The following is a 22,468-nucleotide window of genomic DNA, read 5'->3' on the forward strand; positions in this document are numbered from 1 at the left end:
TCTGAGAATCCTTCTAAGTGGATCTCATCTGTGACATTTCCATCTCTAGAGACACTGCCCTTTTCCTCACGCTTCGCTGGTTTGCAAATGAAACGCTGCGATGGCTCATCTTGACCTCGGTGGCGAATTATGCACATTATCTAAACACAGCACTCGTTCATTCTCTGAGGTCATCATTTCGGCTACATCAGTATTAATCCTGCATTGGTAAGACTTTAGAGAAATAATGACAGTTATGAGCCAATGTAATTAGCGAAATCGGTTATGGGATTGTCTAGTTAAAACTTACTGAGATTTAGTGAAAGCTGCTGATTGGTGTGTATGACACATTGATGTTCACTGTTCATCGTTTTAACGGTGAGGTTATTAAGCCATTAAAGTCCTAACAAAAGGCCTGTGCCAGGAAATTACGAGATCAACCATTGTTAAATCATCACTTTATTGTGGGGTGGTGGCAAAACAACATCTTGCCATTTATTGGAGGCCATTTCTCTGATGACAAACCTCTTACAAGTGTGATCTGACTGAGCTTAGCTTTAAAGGGTGGTCGGTCATCATTCGCCTGACACCTTGACTCACAGACAGAGATAGCGATATAATCTGTTATTGCGATGTCAAATGAAGCAGTAAAAACCCATCAGCAGACATATCATGAGGTCTCCTGCGGAGGAGAGCTCTCGCCACGCCGCACGACATTTCTCAGAAATTGGTGGTGTGGTGACAGACACTAAAACGCAGCGGAGTAGTTCCAGTGAACTTTTCATTCTGTCAAAAATAGAAGCAATTGAATTTCAATCATTTTGGCGACAGTTTTTCATATCTGAGCTGGGCAGGAGAGTGCCGCGGATGATTTCTTATCCATTAATTCCTTTGAATGTTCAGTGATGGCTGTATTATGTCTATTCGACTCTATCCAAATCGTCTGCCTTTGTGCTAACATGCGATTTATGACAATGCACAATCGTGAAAATTACTGAAATCCTGGATAAATATCTTTTATTAACAATAATTAAAAAAAAAGACCAGATGAACTCTTTTCATGCACAGCCAAGAAAACATGAAAATGCAATGAATCCATCTTCAAAATTAACAACAGGAAAAATGGTGGATTAATCAAATGTGCCAAGCAGCAAGCATAAATGATTTTCCCCTCACAAATCCAAATGAAAAATATGCGCTTTTATAACGGGATAACTCAAAGCCTCTGCAGTTTTTTTCCTCCATTATGTCCAATGTTGTCAGTAGAAAACAAAAATATATGAGTGTTATCCCAGAGAAGTAAATGCACTGGCAAGTATACTAAGGCCAAGGGAGAATGGTGTACATTTCTAACAAGCACTGATACTTGCATCATGGTCTTTATAAGAGAACTACAGAATACACTCTTTGGCTGGCATGTAACAGAATAGTGCAGTCTGCTTTGTACTGACCACACACACGCTCTCTGTAGTCCTCATGCCCAGTCCAATTATAGGTGGGGTGTAAAGATCCCCTTAAAGTCAGTGTCCTGCATGTCAGACGATATTCTCCAGGGATTCCTCTCTGCTTCAGTAAAGGTTTTTCACCATATACGGCCCCTCCAGTTCATAACCCATTTTTCTGTAGTAATTCCTTGTTCCAACACCTGAACCAAAAAAATTAAAATAAAACATGACCAAAAATTCAAATTTACACACACAGTAGAAAATAATCTTTCTTTCAATAATGCAAGCTCTAATGGAGGCACCCTGGGGTATGTTATTTGGACCAAAAACATGCAAATTTGAGAAAATGACAATTCATCAAAAGTTCAACATTAAAAATAAGAAATGCTTTTTGAGCACCAGATCAGCATATTAGAATGATTTCTGAAGAATCATGTGACACTGAAGACTGGAGGAATAGCTGCTAAGAATAGCTTTGCCATCACAGGAACAATTTTAAAAAATATATTAAAATAGAAAACAGTTATTTTAAATGGTTATATCCATATATATCTTGATATTAATGAATTTGCTCTGATTGAAGGAAAAATAATATCACCCTTTTTAATAATTTGAGAGGAACCATCATTTCAGCCAAGGTTGCCATGCCGATTCAAAATACTTAAAGCAAGAAAACCCCACTGTATTTCCAATACATTCTACAGTTGTTGTTTTGCTTTCTTTGTCAGACATGCGAGTACAAAAGTTATCACGCACTCGCATTAAAGCATCAGAGCCAGAATAATATGAATACAGATTTTCATTTATTTTCCAATTGATGTTATCACCATCCTGCAGCTGATTTGGCAAGGTGCATGTCAAAATTTCGTATTCATTCTTTTCTAGCGAGGGCAAGAGAAGAACCAACAAAATGAATGCGCCATTCCGTTAATGCTGAGAATATTTTTGATACCTGAGATAACAGCCAATTTGCTCGAGCCGTGCTCATCCCTGGCTATCCTTTTGGCCTCCTCCATCAACATCATCCCAAAACCCTACAAATGCACACAAGGAGAAAAAGAAAATTAGAATGTGCAGTCAGTGAGACTATGTAAAATACATGAAAAAGCCTGAAAAAAGACAAAAGCCTTAAATAAAAATGAAATATTAAAATGTACACATTTATCCCCATGCAAGAGGAGTAGTTTTTCAATTTAACCATTATTAATGACAAATCATTAGGGGTGTAACGATACACGTATTCGTATTGAACCGTTCAGTACGAGGCTTTTCGATTTGTTGGAGTAATCCCATTACATTTGGGAAAAAAAGAGCTTAAAGTGTGTGAAATATAATGTACTCCAGGTTGTGACGGTGAGGTAGTTTTCCTTCTTTTCCTCGCTTTTATTCGCTTTTAAATAGTTTGTAAAAGCTTGTGCGCATTTTATTTTCACTTTCGAACTAGCGGCATTTCGGCGTCAATTGATTGAATTGACAACAACAAAATAGTATGACAAACTTACTTACATTAAACATAGAATGTTTAATTTATTAACAAAACAAATACAAATACACCATGCTATAGGCCTAATATAAAATAACAAATAACTTACACATAGTTTAAATATAAAACACTGAAAATCAGCAAACACGGTGGAACCAAATAAATAAGAAACGAATGTTAAATAAGTTTCCAAAATCATCTTAGATAAACGGCAATAGTCAAAAGGCCTTCCAAAGTCAAAAAATCAAGGAAATTTGTCTGCCATTTCTTTGTTTTTGCTGTATTGAAAACATACCGAACCGTGACACCCGTGTCATATCAAAGTCCTTTTAAAGGGATCATATGATGTAATTAAAATTTTTCCTTTCTCTTTGGAGTGTTACAAGCTCTTGGTGCATAAAGAAGATCTGTAAAGTTGCAAAGACTAAAGTCTCAAATCCAAAGAGATATTCTTTATACAAGTTAAGAGTCAACCACGCCTACCTAAAATGGCTCATTCTAACGCGCCCCTGCATGTCTACGTCACGATGTGGGAAGATTTGCATAACGCCGCCCAAATGTTCACGCAAAGAAAGAAGGCGTAACTTTTATTCTCGCTGTAGTATTGTTGTTGCCGCCACCACCATGTCGTGAAGGTGCGGTGTGTTTCGTTGTGAAAGCGAACTACTTTGTTTGGCCTTCCAAAAGAGGACGATATCTGCTTCGTCATGCCTAGAGCTGATCCGTGCTGGTCGTGTTCTGACTCACAGACTGTAAGAAAGTTTTTTTATATTTAAAGGATTTGCCACTGATGATTCAAACATGAGTTTAATTTTGAGCAGTGTAGAGTACCACATGTTGTTTGTCATTTCTCCGATCACAAATGCAGACATGGTTTTATGTTTACGCGGCGCGATGCAACGCGTAAAAAGTCAGTATAAGTCATTATAATCCGTAATTATGTCCCCACTGGATGCAACAAATGCCTTGTTTATAATGGGTTTTAATGTTTTTGTCTCTTCGCCCAGGCCAGACAGGGCATCACAATATGGTAAGGGGCATAACATTTCCGTCACACGCTTGAGGTATTTGGCCAATCACAACGCACTGGATAGCTGGCCAATCAGAGCACACCTTGCTTTTCAGACCGATGAGTTTGTAAAACTCGACACGTTTCAGAAAGGCGGGGCATAGAGGAGAAACAATAATGTACAGTATGTGGAAAATAATGTTTTTTTACCCTTAAACCGCATAAACATTTCATTACACCAAATAATGTTCTTATTAGCAACATCATATGACCCCTTTAAGACAAGTCATGTCACTCGGCGGCCATCTTTGAAATGCCTCTCAGGCATGCAAGTACAACTACTATCCCAACTCCTATCTCTTTGAATGGGGAAACATCAAATTCTCCAAAACTGTTCACTAAGCTTACGATAAAATTTCATATTTGAAATCACCAAACAAATCTGACAATAATGTTGTTACTTCTGCTCAAATAGCGATTGGCTCTTTCATTCAGAATGTGGGGCTTCCTGCGATTGAGCGGCCATATTGAGCGTTGCATTTTTCACCATTCAAAACTATACAAATGACATGTCTTGGGTACTCTATAGTCTTTGGTCATATAGAACCGAACCGTGAATTTTGTGAACCGTTACACCACTACAAATCATTCTTCATGTTCATCATTTTTCCAAGTGACAGTAAAGTTACTTTGCAGTGTTTTACTGGCAGAAATAAGGTGTCTTACCTGATGCTGAAACTTGCTGGGGTCTCGGCTGCTGACAGGGACCACGCTTCCGTAGACATGCAGCTCTCGAACAATGGAAACGCCACCCTTCAACTCGGGCCGGAAGGACTGTGGTGAGCAGCGACGAAGACGCAAGAGACCAATTAAAATGTCCTGCTCGGGGTCCTCATAAGACAGGAAGGTCTCCCAGCCTCCATTAGCCACATAGTCTCTGCGGATCAGCTCTACCTACAAGAAGCACAGAAATTATTTTCAGTCGCTAACTCTACACACTATAACAACAAGTTTCTGCTAATTAGTTACACAGAACATGAAATACCTGATATGGTTGAACTTTGTGATGAATCTCTTGTATGCCCACTTCTCTGGTTCGTACATCTCTACACTGTAGGGATCAACGGCAGTTTGTACTTAATGGCCTTGAATTCATACATCAAACAAACTAAATGATTGATAATTAAGGCTACCTCAGTGCCCATGTCTTTCATTCTGGCCAATGCCAGCTCTCTCAGATTGCCATGTTCCACCCCAGAGCTCACCAATGGCATTGGGATATCCCTGAAAGAGGCCAGAGATCATCAGCTTAGCTAAACTAAATGTTGGTCACATTAGAATGAACATAAGGCAACAGGTAATGCTTCTGTTTTGGGTAAATAATGAATTAGGGATGCATGATACATTGGTACCATATTGGTTATTCATATTAAGAGTTTTTTTTTTTAATTTACTAGTATCATTTGATATTGGATATTTAATTGTTAATGCACATTTTTTCTATTTTTACATTCAAATTGCCATAATTTAATGCTCAATTAAAGTTAATGTTTCAAAATACCAATAATCTATACTAATAAATGTAATCTTTAATAAATAATAAATGTAATATTTGACATATCTCATAATACATAAAACATTTTATACTGTACATTGTTTTGATGCATAAACTCACTTATTTTACTTAGTTTTTAGTATTTTATTTAAAATTCATTATTATACAAAATAGCATAGATTTGATAGAGATTTCATAGAGCTTTTCCTCCATGTTTGTGAGGTCAATTTGTGATGTTTAGATACTGCCTTACCTCTGTACACGATACACACGAGTCCATGGTGGGACCAGCGCTAGAATTCGTGCTACTAGATCCACTAAGGCACTGGGGGAGTAGCTCTTATAGCGGCCCGTTTTCCACAGCTCATACAATCCAGTGCCTCGAATCACCAGTGTAGGGTAAAGTTTGAGCCCATCTGGTCTGAATGCAGGATTCTCAAAAAACTCCTGGTGACAGAGACAATAGTTTTAGCAGAGCAGTGCAAACATGAGACTTACTTCTAGAACCAGTAATGAGTACATGAATTTGTTATTGCAACACTGATAAAAACATTAAAATCATTTTCAATTAAATTTTTTGGGGTAATTTCTTTTTCCGTTAAATATTTCATTGACATTATAAAACGAAAATATTTATGATATATTGGCATAATATCAGCCATAAGTCACCGTGCACTCTAATTTGCCATTGAAAAACCCATATCGGTTGACCACTCATAATAAAGACTTCACTTATGGTATTGTAAAAGTATAATAGCAAAAATTAACAAATATATCTTTTATGAATATATTTACCAGATATCTTTTTCCAAACTGTTGTTACTAAAGAAATCTTAAACTGAATCTTAAACTGACTTTGTACTTGGAAAGTAACACCATTCACGTTCAAGAATTGGTAAACTGCGAAATGAAGTCTCATGACCTCCATCACTAATCTTGCTTACGTCTTCTACTTAACGCACAATTGTGAGGGAATCTGTTTTACCCTTGTCACTTTGAAAAGCTCAGGGGTCACGGTCGGAGCACACTCAGAAACGTAACCATTACAATCAAAGAGACAATGTCAGTGGACATTTAATTGGTACTGTCCTGCTTCCTGACACACAAGTGAATCATCGAACTGGACACTGGTGCGTTTAAACTAAACTCTAAATAGCACAAACAAACAAAAATAATTGCCTTTAACAGACAAATTGAAATGACGGATTATTTGAGTCACGACTTGCTATGTGCTTTGAGCTTCTCCTTACTCTAAGAGTCAAATGAAGTCTTTGTGTGATATATTTACGCTGAGTGTTATTTTTTATGTAGGGAGGGGAGCCTGCAAACAGTCTGATAAGTAAGCAGTGAGAGTCGGACGAGTCAGTAATGGGATTCCATTATCACTGAGCCACGCTCCTTTCCACCGCACACTCGTCCTGAGATAGCGCCGACAGGTTCCCGTCTCGAAAAGTGGGGGGAGGCATGACGGAGAGCGAGCGAGCAAATACGGAAGAGGGAGGGAAAGAGGAGAGCATGAGCATGAGCATCACAGAAAGCAGGTTAGGTGAGATAAACTGGCCGAGTGCTGCTGGTTGTTGACACAGGTGAGGTTGTGTGGGCACACGGTGGCAGAGGAGAAGAGCTGATAGCGGTGGGGTCAGAGACCACCTTCCACAGCCATTAATCTCCCTCTCTCCTGCTCTGACACACTGCCTTCAAATAGCTCTCTATCACAGAGATATCACAACAGGTGTGTGAGAGATTAATTAATATACACTCAAACATACGCGTGAAACGGATTCCAATAAAGGACTGATGGAATTAATAGGCGGAATGATAAAGCAATGAGCCGATTCTCGTCAAAACCATGCTTTGAGTAGGTGCTTTTCACTGTAATTAAAAAAGCAACAGCATAGTCAGGAATATGAAGTGGAAAACAAAATGGCAGACACTTTGTTCTGACGAACACACTGAATATTATATTGCAAGTGAGTTTGCTAGGATGTGGTCATGCTGACTCATATCTACAGATAGAAAAGAAGAGGTGCCTTGCCTTGTGCTTAACTGCAGAGAGTACAAAATGCAAATAACACTAATTTAATAACATGGTTAAATATCATCTTTAGCAAATATCAACATGAAAGTACATTTTTATACTGCACATTATAATGGGATGCTTAAATTATTTGAGTTTTTATTGTTTTATTTTTAATTTATTTAGACAAAATTGTATACAACTTTAATATTTATCGGTTAATGACTATAACATGAAAATAACTGATTGTGTTAGGCAGAATTTAAATATTGGTAATTTATCACTTAACAGCCATACCATGATGATTAATAATTTTATCTGTGTTAGAATAATATTGGAAATTTATCGTTTAACCACCATAACATGATATTAATTAATCATTTTATCAGTAGCCAGAATTTTAATATTGGTAATTTAACGATTAATGTCCAACATAAAAATAACTAACCATCTTATTAGCATCAGGCAGAATTTTAATATTGTTAACTTTTCGGTTATTGGCCAAAACATGAAAATAATTAACCATTTTATTGGTAATGGCCAGAATTGTAACATCGACCATTTATCGGTTAACGACAATTAACATGATAATAATTAATTGTATTACCGGTATCAGCAAGAACTTTAATATTGGTGCATTCCTATCCTAAAGTCACATTAAAAATGTCATGTCAGGGCAAAGATTGTGCACAAATAATTGTTGAGCACAATCCTAAACCCTTTATTGGCAACTTTCCTGAACTTTGATAAAGTTTATTTCACTATTAAGAGCTCTTGTAAAAGAATCACACTGGTTGCATTTTATTTAATCAGAATTGCCTCCAAATGCTGGGTTTTTTTGGTACAAGAAACACTGGCTAACATTAAAGGGGCCAAAAAAGTCACAAAAGTGTAAAAAAGTGAATATTTTAAAATACACTGTTTGTACCTTTAGCCTCTAATTGCAATATTACAATTACAAATTGTACAAATAAAGAGTAAAAAGGTATTGCTGTCCAAATATTTTGGAGCTGGCTGTTGATTGCAGCAGTGTGGAGGCAGTAAGAGCCTCCCAGGGGGAAATGAGGTAGGTGTAATGTGGGCTTGGTACAACAATGTCAAAATCGAAGCAAAGACTTTTTAGCTTTAGATACACATGCCTTCCGAGACTCTAGAGACTGGATGATTGCAATAAAAAGTTAATGGTTCTCTTCTACAGTTAAGTGGCATTTATGTGACTGTTAATGCAAAATATTATTTATATAACTGCACTCAGTTAATCATGATGTTTCTTATGCAACATTAACATCATTCACTTCATTCTAGGCTCTTCTGTTCTCCTAATGGGAAATAATCACCCGCTTTAAAATCGCTAAACTCCCGAGATCGTGCACTGACAGTGTTCGCTTAAGACATCAAAGAAACCTGTTGGCACCTGGATTGCTCCCGGTTGGTGTTTAATACAGTCTTTCAGAGAGAAGCACCTTGAATGGGTTCCAGAGCCCAGTCACTGATTGGATCTCCATGCTTCGGTAATGAAACCCGCCATAATGAATGCTCTATTCACTTCACATAATGAAGCCCCTGATAATGCGAACCAATGCGTCACAGCTGGACACTGACAGAGGCCATAAAAGAGCAGCCTGCCATGGCACATCACTCCCCACTTCATTTACATTCACCCATCATTCCTGCTATATAACAATTAGCTACTGCACCCGATAAAAGTGGATTTCTCCTCGGGATAAAAATGTTAATCTGTTCCTGTACTGTACATCTCATGTGTACAACCACTTTTGCCTCTCTGCATTGTAACCTAGGGCTGTGTGATATGGGAAACTGTTTAATTTTGCTATTTATTGTTTATTCAAACATTTCTAAAGGAGCGATATATGATTTCTCATTTCTTGTCCTATTACCTCTGGGAAGCCTGCTTGATGACGACTATGGCTCAGTAGTTTCTGATACTTTGAGTGTCAAAGTTAATAGAGCACCCGAAAGTAATATGGAAATTTTGGATATCCCAACAGCCATTTCACAGGAATGTTGATTAATTGAAGTCATTTAGTTGATGAAAATTACATTTTGAAAACCACCTGCGTAACCTGTGAGGTATACAGAGATAAACCTTTGCATTTAAATAACCCTCTGCAGTTGTCTGTGTCTCAGCTCCTCAGTTCATTTACATTAAAATAACTTAACAGAATAAACAGTTGTAAGTTTGAGGACCTTAAATTGCAAAGCACTACTTCCCATAATCCTCTTGAAGCTTATGCTTGAGGCTTATTTGAAGTAATCCAAACATGATTATTCAGGTAACACTTTTGAAAGTGTTTTAGAATGAAAATTGTGTCATAATTTCCTCACCTACATGACTTACTTTATTCAAGCAAACACCAAAGGAAACATCTGGCAGAATTTTAAACACCGTCTTTCCAAAAATCACAAAAACAAACAACAACAACAACACTCTCCACTGAAAATCTCATCTGTGTATATTCAAATTTGGCATGGTTAATACACAAAAAAACAGTGATGTTTGACATCACTGACACTGACTCCCCTAGTGACGTTGCAAAGGGATCTCATTATAATATTACCGCCCCTTAATCTGTAAGTTTCCACCCACGGCGCCATCATTTTGATTTCGCAAGCGACAATGGTGTAACAGCTCTAATGCCATGGCGAAAGTTTGAGCAAAACATGCTAACTGTTCTGTGTTTGGCTGCACAGACGAGCACAGAACACTGTTTAGCGTCCCAGCCTCAGAGGAGACAAGAGAGCAGTGGATTTATTGATTTATTTATTGTATATTGCTGCTGCGACACAGATCTAAAATAAACATGCGATTTATTTCCCAGCTGTTTACCTTCACAGACATAACCAACTGTTTTTGTAACTCATGTGTGTTTTTAACGTAAACTTGTGTGTGAATGAGAACTTAGTTTAGTACTCACATGCTGTGACAGCCACTTTCTGTCCGTGTGCTTCGGATGTGTGCACTCAGAAAACTTAGAATAGTTTAAACTCATATGGTTTAAAACGCATGATTTCAGCGCGATAAACAGGATAATCAGAACCAAAACAGATGTTTTTAGCAGGTACGAGCTGTAACGGCGAAGCTCTATTCTGGAAAAGGGGCGGGGAGCAGCAGCTCATTTGCATTTGAAGAGACAGGCACGAAAAACGTCTGTTTCTGCTTCCACTCAAAATAGGCATTTTCAATAATATAATAAATGATCTGTGGGGTATTTTGAGCTGAAACTTCACAGACACATTCTGGGGACACCTGAGACTTAGGCCCAATCCTAATTCTACCCCTTAGCCCTTCCCCTTTCCCCTTTCCCCTACCCCTACTTTTCGCACGTTCACGTGAAGGGGTAGGGGTGTATTAATTCTCTTTTGGTTGGAGGGGTAGGGGAAGGGGAAGGGGAAGGGCCAGACAGCCCTTCAAACAAAGATTTTTCGGGACCACACTTCAAACGAAGGGGTATGAATTATCTCAGCATAAACCGGCTTCAGGGGCAACATGGCTGCCCGAGCGAACTAAAAAGACACATAAATGTAAGCATTGTTGGCATTAATAAAGATTTTAACGAAAAGTAATCATTTGTTTTATGTTACATTCAATCGTGAGTTCATATTTACGGTCATGTTACTCAAAGAAATGTTAGCAAAAAATCGCTGCTAACTAACGTCATATCATTGCCGACTGCATGATAGTGCCACAAAATATTTTCATGTCTGATCAGGGCGATAACCACCATAGACATTGAGGGGGGCTAGTCCCCCCAATAATTAGAAATCGCTAAACCCTTTTCTCAAATATTGTCATTTCGAGAGAGAGAGTTACATGAATGCTTAAAAAAACTGAGATTTTATCCTCTCGTTGCTATATAATGTATAATATAATGTAGCGATTCAGTATTTAAACTGTTATTAATAAAAGTCGTGGGGCAGCGTTGACAAGTTTCTTTTCTCCTGGATGTGTGAGCTGCGTGATCTCCGATATATATGTGTGTGTGTGTGTGTCAGTAAGCAGCGCATTAATATAGAACGGTAATTAAAGGCTCTAATGCACACCAGCACACCAGTATAGATGTGTGTATTGTAGGAGCTAAACGACGTATGATGACGTGTGACGGCATAGTAGTGGTGTCCCAATTCTTAGGGGAATATTTTCACCCCTACCCCTTGACACTCTGTTTCAAGGGACCAGGGGAAGGGGTAGGCGGAGGTGTAGGGGAAGGGGAAGGGGTATAAAATAGAATTGGGATTGGGCCTTATATTACATATTGTAAAAATGGGCATAATATGTCTCCTTTAATGCATTCTTTAAAAAAAAGTATTATTATTTTTTCATACTAACCCTACGCTTTTGAATGGTAGTGTATATGAATGTAAATGACAACAAAGACTTTCTACTTTAGTAGTGTTTCTAAACACCCCACAAAAGAAAGTAATACAGGTTTAGAACAGCATGAAGAAAAAGGTTGTAAGAGGACAGAATATTCATTCTTAGGTGAATTATTGATGTATTGTACACCAAACTATTTTGACCAGTAAAACAGTTATATTACCAAAATATAAAATTTGCGCTCATGCTTAATCATTTTGCCATTTTCACATTGTGTTTGATGGCAGATTTTATTGGTGAATGCAGTAGAATTATACTGATCCATGAAGTACTTACTATAAACTGCTCCACATCTCTTTCCATACCGACATTGGGTAAGTCTGGCATCATGTGGGCTACAACTTTAAAACCAGCATCCTTAGCAAGATGGAAAGATTCGCACACAGCCCGAACGGTATGTCCTCTGGAAAAAGTTAGTAAGTTCAGTAAGTACATTTAGTTCATAGTACATAAGTTCAATATAACCATGCCCAAGATACATGCAGTTACTAAAGAAATATAATCCTTACTTTTGTAAGACAAAATATAAATGACCAAAACAAATTTTAAATGGTCATAAGGCTGTATATTCTAATTAATCATGTTTTTAACAAGGTCATTTAAATTCAGCACAGCACTTACAACTACACCCAAGATTATAGAGTAATTAGCATAGTTGCTAAGTCTACTAATCCCTCAAAGTGATTCCTAAATGACACATAATCAAGTGAGCAAACTACAATTACCAACATGAGCTAAAATCCGTTGGAACAAAATGGCTAACTGGAAGTCTTAACACTGATGTTACACTAATAGCATCCCAGGATCAAGATTATTCAAATACTAAACACTCATCTTCTAGTCTGTGGAATGTCCCTTATTATAAAAGCAACAAACTCTGACCTGTTGGTATCACGAGCCACATCCTCATAAACACTCTGTACACCGATCTCTAGTCTGGTGCAACCATAGGCCAGCATGTCACTCAAGTGTCTCTTCAGGCAATAGTCAGGTCTGGTCTCAATCGTGATGCCGACACATTTGCTGTTACTGCATTCAGAGTATCTGGGGAAAAGAATATCAGCTCAGAAATTCTGATACTTTTTTATATATGCATGTATCCATTCTTTTTTTTTAAAGAAATTAATAGGGACACATTAAATAGTTCAAAAGTGACAGTAAAGACATTAAAAATGCCTTGTTAAAAATCAAATAAATGCTGTTCTTTTAAATGTTCTTTTCATCAAAGAATCCTGAAGGAAATGTATTATGGTTTCCACAAAAACATTAAGCAGGATCTGTTTTCAGCATTGATAATAAGAAGAAATGATTCTTGAGCACTAAATAATTTCTGAAGGATCATGTGACAGAAAACTGGAGTAATTTGGAAACTCAAATTCAGCTTTGCCATCATAGGAATAAATGACATTTTAATATATATAAAATAGAAAAGATTTATTTTAAATTGTAATACTATTTCACAATATTACTTGTTTTACTGTATTTTGATCCAAAAAAGCAGCCTTGTTGAGACATTTCAAAACCATAAACAAAATCATACTAACCCTGAGAGAGAGAGAGAGAGAGAGAGAGAGTGTGTGTGTGTGTGTGTGTATATACACACACATACACACTCTCTCTCTATATATACATATATATGTATGTATGTGTGTGTAATGTATGATTGATCAACAAAATTAACAAAAACAAAAAAACTCTTTTAAAATGGCTTTTTAAAAAAGACTTCTGAATAAAATGGAAAAATCTTCCTATTACAGTTTCTGATGATAATATGAAAACTATTTTCCGACTGAACTGGTTTCAATTGGCCAACTGTATTGGTTTGCATCAATTTAATAATAATTCTGAAATGCATGGTTTTTGGCTTCCTGTCATGCCTGACATTGTTCTGAAGTTTTAATGGACATTTAATAGCCCAAAAACTCTTTCTGTCCATTTAGCTCCTGGTTCTATCCCCAGATTTCAGACAATGTAGTTATAAAAACCAACAGAGCATTTCTCATTTGTACTTATTCTCTTTATTTCTCTCTCCCTCACACACTCACACAAACACACACACATCCTCTGCTGAGATAAGCAATGGGCCTGAAATCGAACTGTTGTCTCCCCATCTCTGGCTGTTTAGCCGCCGGAACAATTATGGCAATCGTGTCATCTTAACAAACCCGCTGATAAGCTGTGGTGTGCCAACAATCCTGTGGACCTCTGCCTACGTGCACACACACACACTCTCTCTCTCTTATCAAGAAAAAATTAATAACACAAAAAACACAGTAATAAACTAACAGCGCCCTGCAGTGGCAGTCTATCCACATCTTGCAATCATCCCTTTTGCCTTTCATTCTAACTTCAAAACGCTAGCTTTCCTCAGGGAGCTGATGTCATCAGGGTGGTCAGTCACCACTTGTTCAAAACTGATGCAAAAGGCTTTTTGAAAAGATATCGAATCTTATCAAACATAAAAAGATATAATTTTTTCAGTTTCGCTGGTGAAGTTAGTTGCACAGAAATCACATACGTCACCTTTATACATATTTAGACAGACTTAGACTAATGGTCAAAGTGAAAAGAAGGCTTTTCTTTGCTTGGTTAGCCATAAATGTGCAAGTTAATGTCGGCTAAACTGTTAAATTGCATATCAGGAGATGTGACTAATAACACTCTTTATCTTGTCATCATCATTTAAGCATAGAGCCCAAATGCCACATTCTGTCTTATTGTTCTGTGACTAGGCAGAAAGCAGAGCCAGTGCAGCTGCTCTGATAGTGGAAGACTGGTCCAAACTGCCCCACTACCAAATTTGCTCACCAGGAGGTTTTTGGCACTGTGCTTTAACTGATCCAAGGCCTGCATTTGTTCATTTTGCTTATACAGACTTATATTTTCCAACAACAAAAACACTGGTCCCAAGTCAGAGCTTATCTAAATAACACAAAAAACACAGTAATAAACTAACAGCGCCCTGCAGTGGCAGTCTATCCACATCTTGCAATCATCCCTTTTGCCTTTCATTCTAACTTCAAAATGCTAGCTTTCCTCAGGGAGCTGATGTCATCAGGGTGGTCAGTCACCACTTGTTCAAAACTGATGCAAAAGGCTTTTTGAAAAGATATCGAATCTTATCAAACATAAAAAGATATAATTTTTTCAGTTTTGCTGGTGAAGTTAGTTGCACAGAAATCACATACGTCACCTTTATACATATTTAGACAGACTTAGACTAATGGTCAAAGTGAAAAGAAGGCTTTTCTTTGCTTGGTTAGCCATAAATGTGCAAGTTAATGTCGGCTAAACTGTTAAATTGCATATCAGGAGATGTGACTAATAACACTCTTTATCTTGTCATCATCATTTAAGCATTTTTCAGTTTTCGTTATTTCCCTACTGCGGCTAATGAACCAGAAATCTCACACATTCACAGAAAATGGCTTATTTGAAGTTGTTGCTGTGATGATATTGTGTTGAAAAACAAGGTGGATTATGTACACAGAATTATAAATAGAATTCCACTCACTGCGTGTCGTAATCCGCATGGTTGTGTGACCAGTAAAATTTAAGTGATGCCTAAATTCACTTAGCCTATACTTTTAGTTTTTAGTGTTGAATTTTTAATTTACTTAAAATAGCAGAGAATTTTTAATATATGTTTTAGGGATGATCTCAAGGATCGGGATCGGGGCCAATCAAGCAATTTTTTAACTGATCGTTATCAGCTGTCGTGAGCCCGATCCTTATTTTATGTCACTTGTCATGCCGGTTTTGTGCAGCAGGAGACGGTATGCACCTTTAAGTGGGTTTGCCAACAGCCATTAAAAGCAAAAGAAGATGCTGAAGTGTGCGTTTGTGACACGTGAGAAAAAGACACGTTAGAGCTTCCGTGTTCAGTACATTTCAAGCGCACTTTTGTAACGATCACTCATTCATTTATCGTGTAATTTTATCTGCCGTTGTTATAACTAATATGTTTTAACACACACACACGCGCGCTTGTCTTTGTAAGAAATAGTTAGGCTATTTCAGTTATGTATCATCAAATGTTGCTTGAAATTAAGTTTGAATTCATATATATATTTATACAGTATATATAGTTGTATGTAAATATGATCAAAAAAGGCTGTGAAAATAAACCTGCATTGTTTATCCACTTGATCTTTCATTCAAAAAATAAAATAAAATAAAAAATCTAACCTTTAATTAAAGTAAAAAAAAAAAAAAAGTGAAAGTGGGGGAAAACGACATTACGAAATAAAAAAATTTCTCTAATACAGTAAGAGGACGTGTGTCTATATCGTCCTAATGGTGAGGAGGAGCGTTTGAGTGGCCAAAGACTTCAAGGATCACAGCTAGAGAACTGTAGAAAATAGTTGAGTCTTGGGGTCAGAAAGCCTCAAAAAACTAAATAAAACAATGTTGTTTGGGAGGGTTTCAAGAAAAAACTAGAAAAGAAAACGCTCTCATCCAAAAACAAACTCCAGCATATTTATTTGCTAGACATGACTGGAACTTTAAATGGGACTGGCTTCTATGGTCAGATGAAACTAAAAAAAGTAGCTTTTTAGCAGCAAACACTCAAGATGGGTTTGGTGCACACAGGGATAAAAAAAAGTACCCCATGTGTACAATGAAATACACTGCTGGATGTTTAATGTTGTGGGCCTATTTTTCTGCCGGAGATCCTGGATATCTTGTTCAGATAGATGGCATAATGGATTCTATAAAATACCAGTGAATAAAAAAATTAAAACTGACTGTCCATGCTAGAAATCTTATAATGGGCCATGGTTGGATCTTCCAACAGGACAATGATCCACTAACAAACATCAATATCAAAACAAAAATGGGTCACTAAGAACAAAACCAAGCTTCTGCCCTGACCAACCCAGTTCCCTGACCTGAACCCTATAGAAAATTAGTGTGGTGAACTGAAGAGGAGAAGCATCAACATGCAGCTGGAAATCTGAATCATGATTCTGTATGAAGGAATGGTCTCTGATCTCCTGCCAGATGTTCTCTAAACTCTTCAGGCATTATAGGTGAAGACTCAGAGCTGTTCTCTTGGCAAAAGGAGGTTGCAAAAAGTATGGAATAACGCGTTCTACGGAGCCACTAAAAGGTTAGCCGCTTGCTAGCGGTAGCCTGTTGCATTACAGTACATGAAAGTTCACTTACCACATACACAGAGCAAAGAGAAATTTCTGATAGGACGATGGCGAATGATTTGCAGATCCTGAGCACCAATGACAAACATCTAATCTTGTCACATGTGTGGTAAGTACTGCCGCTACATAGCATAGAGTCCTTGTGATCGCGAATCTCAAAAGTGAAAGTGAAAGTAAAATGAGAGCGCGCAATCGAAAGCGGTTTCAATAGCGGCTCCCTGATGCCCGCAATGTATATACAGTCGCCTATACTTACCCAATGATATAATTGCGAGAAAAAGTATTGAAATATTTTTTATCCTCCCATCTTGTAGGCTATTTATTCCCTTAGGGTTTCCGTAGTACACTTTATTTCCTTTTCGAACACGGAACTGGGATGCGGCGGATTGTGGGAGTCAGCTTAACGTTAGCCATCGGCGATGGACGATGGCATCGTCTCCTGGCCCTTTCCTGGCACTAAGAAATTTGTGCCACAAAACTCAAAATTAAGGGTGGCCTGATTCTATCAGTCATAGACAAGTTTATCATGGGGAGCTGGTACCTGACAGCTTCAGTGACGTTGTTGGACGTGTGTCCTGACAGCGCGTCGTGGAGGTTACGGATGAAATAGTCCCTGTACTCTTCCGGCAGAGCCATAAATGTTCCTCCCATCACAATGAACTCCACTTTATCCACGCTGTGACCAAGCTGCTTGAGCTAGATGTGCAAACACAGCAGCGTAATGACATTAACACCATCTAATGAGTGGAAAAGCTGAGAGGATCATCAACCTTGCAGATGTACACCGTAAAATCAAAACCATTAAGTAGCTTATGATCCCTTAAGATTTTAACTGTACAATGCCAAAAATGCTGCTCATGAATAGGCACAGTGAAGATGACTCACCTGTTCTACTCTGTGCCTAGTCTGGAGGTAAGGATCGTATCGTGCACGGATGGCTCTCATTGACGTGGGCTGGGTAAGAGGGGAAATAGACAATCAAAATGAAGCATACAGCATAACATCAGCGCAAAACTCATAAAAAGAACATGCGTGATAGCATTGCTTTGGGATACAGAAGGATAATTACCTCATATCCTGTGTAAGACTGTGTGGAATATTCAAAATCCGAGTCCGGACCCCCTGGGCAGTAGCTGTTTGAGCAAATGAAAACACAAACACCACATAAACATCAAAACTAAGACTGGCTTTATCATTATATTTTGCTCATAAAAGATACACAATGCTAACTGCTTGAACCAGATGCAGGCTCACATGGAAAATGTACTGTAAAAGGTTCATGGTGCCGTTCTTTACGGTGAATAGCTTGTGTTGTAGAATTACACATTTGTAAGTCATTTTGTATAAAAGCACGGACTGAATGAATAAATGTACGCTATTGTTCAAAAGGTTAGGGATTGGTCCAAATTTTTTGAAAGAAAATTTTCTTTGATCAAATATACAGTAAAAATACAGTAAAACAGAAATACTGTGAAATATTATTACAATTACCATATTGGCCCGAATATAAGACGACCCTGATTATAAGACGACCCCCCTTTTTCCAGATGTACCTTTTGGAATAGGCTTTTTAAAAACCAAATCTTGTTTTTTTCTCAGTAAAACACATTTTGTCTTCAATTATTTTCATATTGAATATTTTTCCTATTTTAATATTTGTTTTGAAAGTATGGTAAAAACTGGTAAAATGTACCGGCAATCACATTTAAAAAATATACACTTTTTGATATACCATTAAAAAAAAAAACAGGTAGCTCATCTGAATTAGGACATTTAGGCTATCCATCTAATAGTAGTCCACCAATATCTTATTAACAGTAGAAGTTAAATCTTACTGTAGTCTTCAAATCTGGGTACTGTCTTACGTTTTAAAATCACAAAGGAAGTTTGGTCCCATCAGGCCAACGTGACAGTCACGACTCATGCAGCTGTAAGGTTTTCTTTTTCTTTTGTTTTTTCTCGCGATCTTTACAACACGCATTACATTACGTATTTCATGGCACACTCGTTTTATGCGTATTTGGCGCCATCTAGTCTTGTGGGTGTATTATTGACATGTCAAAGTCTAGACCCTGAATATAAGACGACCGCATTTTTTCAGATGTATTTCCAAGAAAAAAAACATCGTTTTATATTTGGGTCAATACGGTATTTACAATCTCTATTTCAATACATTTACATGCACAGTACATTTCAATACAAATGTAATTTATTTATGATAGCAAAGCTCCAGTTTTCAGTGCCACTAATATGCTGATTTGGTACTTAAGAATTTGTTAATATTATCAGTGGTGAAAACAGTTGTGCTGATTAATGTTTGTGAAAAAAAAGAAGAATCTTACCGACCCCAAACATTTGAACGGTAGTGTACCAGAAATACAAGGGCACATTATTTCAGTCATACTCACACACAGATGTTGCCTGTAAAACTGATGTGTGGGCAGCGATGAGGCTTACACATCACAGCGACAACTGCAATCTACAAATAAATATTAAATAAAACTCTGTGCTGCAGTTTCATTTCTTCATTATGATATCTTTACACCACCCTAATACAAATTGCAAAGGGCCAACATGCCATCCTTACCCCACTGGCAGTCCGAATGGGTTTGGCTTTCAGTTTGGGCACCAAGGCTCTTCTGTAGTGAGGTGGCACTGCAGCAATGATGTCCACTAGCCGTGGCTGTGCAGAGAGACCATATTTGGCTGATGTCTTTGTCTTGACTCTATAAAAACATTAGCTGTCTTAGTTTACCGTTATCCAATGAGAAAACAGTTCCAATTGTGTTTCTGAAACTTAAAAATGCACTGACTTGTTAAGGTTAATATCTTTTCCCTGTTCGTGGGCCTCAACCAACTGCTTGATGACATCTGCAATTGTCATCATCATCAGTTCTGCACGGCTCAAGTCACCTGATGTGGACACAGAAAGTTAAGCAGACAGATAATGTTAGAGAGACACCAACCTCTATGCAGGTTCCAGACACCTGTCAATGCTGTTAAAGACTAGTTAAAGAACAGAACTAGGGTGACCATACGTCCTCTTTTTGGACCTACAAAAATGCGTCCGGCCGGTATTTCTTAAAAATGTCCGGGATTCGGCTGTTTTCTATATCCCGCTCCCGCTGAATCTCTGACCATTGCCGCCTGCTCCCGCAACATGTTTCGCTCCCGTGATTTTCGTGTCCACTCCTTTAAACATTCTAATATTGTATATAATTTTGGCGCATCACTCAATATGCGGTGTATTTAAATATTTTTGAATGAGCGTTTGCGCTGTTTACTTTCACTTTCGATTTCGCGATCACATGCACTCTGTGTAAAGGGAGCATATCTTACAAGATCAGATATTTGTCAATGAACTCACGATCTGTTGAGCTGCAAATATTCAAGCATGTTCTTTTCAGTCATCTCTCCTTATTCTCGACCTGGGATCAATAAAATCTGACTTCTGCAGCTCTTGATTACCAAGTCCGTGTTTATTTCCACAGAATTGGGCTGCTTTTAAACTGTTACCATGGGTTGATTTTCCCAAGTGGGTTAAAGGTTTGAAATACTGCATAACTTACATTTGACTGAAATGCTTATATTAAAACATTTTGCATTCTAACTATGATAAAACTTTCATGGATTTTACATTAGGTTAACTGTTCCCTCCTGGTGGAATGACCTGCCCAACTCAATCCAAGCAGCTGAGTCCTTAATATTTTCAAGAAACAGCTTCTCTTTCATCTTCATTTGACCCTCTAACACTTGCACTCTCTATTCTAATGCTAATTCTAATTTTATCTGATTGTTTCTTTTTAAATTAAAAAACTTGACCCTCTAACATTTGCAGTCTCTATTCTATTTCTATTCTAACTACTTGTTAGTAACTTTTATTTATAAAGAAAAAATAGCCTCTATCACTAGCATTCTCTTTTCTTTCTACTTATTTTCTTTTTATTTATTATAAATAATGACCTTCTAACACTAGCATTATCTCTTCTTTTTCTGTTCTATTGACTTGTTTTATTTTTATTTAAAAATGACCCACTAACACTAGCATTCCCTATTCTATCTACTTGTTTTCTTTTTATTTATTAGATAATAAATGAATGTCCCCTAATGTCTTCTTTTTGGAAAACTAAAATATGGTCACCTAACTAGTTACTCGGGCTGATTGTTACAACTTTTTATCATAAACTTTACGTCTGACCCAAAATGCAAATATATTCCAAATATATCCTGACAGATACTTGTGTTGTACTTTTGAAATAGTAAGAAAACATAAGTAGCTAGCTACCTTCCAAATGAATGCTTCTTTAACAAAACGTATCCAAAAAAAAGTATTCTTTCACATGACTTTGTTAACTTTCTGTCACATTGCCATTTTAACAGTGACGAACATTTACGAAACTGCTTGTGTTGAATAATAAAATATAACATTTCCTTACATGTGATGTTAAGCAAGCATACAATACCCAAGTCTTAGTATATAGACAACATGCTTTCAACAGCTAACAGAAAACGTTCTGCTTAAACTTAGCAGTGAATACTTACTCTTCTTTTTCGGCTTTCCCATCTTGGAAACAAGCTACAAATAATCCAGAACTCGTATACGATAAACACTCAAATTTGCAGTTATTTATTTCCTTAAACTACGGATTAAAATGTCAACATCAGTGAACATGCTACACTCCTCCGTAAAGCGATTGCGTGTGTCGTAAAGCAACACATGTAAGTACAGTTGTCGTAAAGCTGTCACGCACTATGCCACAGCAGCTCTGCAAGTACACCGGAGGACCTCTAGTGTTCAGACAGACAGACAATCTCTGTGGTAGAGACATTTTGTCTCATAGGGCTATTGTCTAATACAAATCCCTCATACTAAATGATATAGAAATTATATTGTAAGAAATATATCGTTAGAGATTATTATAAGCGCCATAAAAGGGCTATTGTTAACAGTATCGTGAATGTTTCAAAGTTGCCTCTGGCCATCAACTAGGCTATTATGTATGCCTCGACTGATATCTGATTCTCTAACAGGTACTAAATTATAATAACTTCTATGCGGTCTTTTGAAGCTATATATTTATTCCATCCATATCTGACTTCTGTAGTAACTCGCTATATTTAGGATGATCTAGGCCTAGGGATTTGTTTCTACAGCTGTGCAAAACTGAAGATTCTAATTGTATCATATTAAGATCACAATTGTGCATTGCACATTTTAGCATGCAATAATAATAATAATAACGTTATTAGTACAAATAAAACAAAAAAATATTTTATTAGTAATAATTTAAATTAAAAAATAAAATAAAACATGCTATTATACATGACTTTCTGTAAAGCTGCTTTGAAACCATGCAAACAAACTAATAATATAATAATTACATAATAATAATAATAAAACGTTATTAGTGGATTTTAGAGAACT

General features: G+C 37.2%; 1 protein-coding gene across 1 annotated transcript; it reads right to left on the reverse strand.

Moving 5' to 3' along the window:
* Positions 1 to 873: 873 nt before the first annotated feature.
* On the reverse strand, positions 874 to 21,763 carry LOC107553498 (elongator complex protein 3-like). Its single transcript, XM_016235736.1, has 15 exons — positions 21,586 to 21,763; positions 19,857 to 19,956; positions 19,631 to 19,769; positions 19,452 to 19,522; positions 18,113 to 18,176; positions 17,929 to 17,997; positions 17,585 to 17,739; positions 12,767 to 12,928; positions 12,161 to 12,287; positions 5,725 to 5,918; positions 5,110 to 5,200; positions 4,962 to 5,027; positions 4,643 to 4,870; positions 2,377 to 2,458; positions 874 to 1,624 (listed from the first exon to the last, which is right to left on the reverse strand). Exons 1-15 carry the CDS (start codon positions 21,605 to 21,607, stop codon positions 1,548 to 1,550), a joined length of 1,647 nt encoding a protein of 548 aa, XP_016091222.1. The 5' UTR covers positions 21,608 to 21,763; the 3' UTR covers positions 874 to 1,547.
* Positions 21,764 to 22,468: the final 705 nt, after the last annotated feature.

This window comes from Sinocyclocheilus grahami, unplaced genomic scaffold (assembly GCF_001515645.1).
Source record: "Sinocyclocheilus grahami isolate Dianchi unplaced genomic scaffold, SAMN03320097.WGS_v1.1 scaffold473.1, whole genome shotgun sequence".
NCBI lineage: Eukaryota > Metazoa > Chordata > Actinopteri > Cypriniformes > Cyprinidae > Sinocyclocheilus > Sinocyclocheilus grahami.

What these genes read in the sequence shown, in the direction of transcription:
- LOC107553498 (XM_016235736.1), bottom strand. Translation starts at nt 21,607, where the DNA reads ATGGGAAAGCCGAAAAAGAAGA. An exon ending in AAAGATATTAACCTTAACAA is followed by an intron (nt 19,770 to 19,856) that starts GTCAGTGCATTT and finishes ATGTTTTTATAG; the next exon opens with AGTCAAGACAAAGACATCAG. An exon ending in GTGGCTCGTGATACCAACAG is followed by an intron (nt 12,288 to 12,766) that starts GTCAGAGTTTGT and finishes AACTTTTTCCAG; the next exon opens with AGGACATACCGTTCGGGCTG.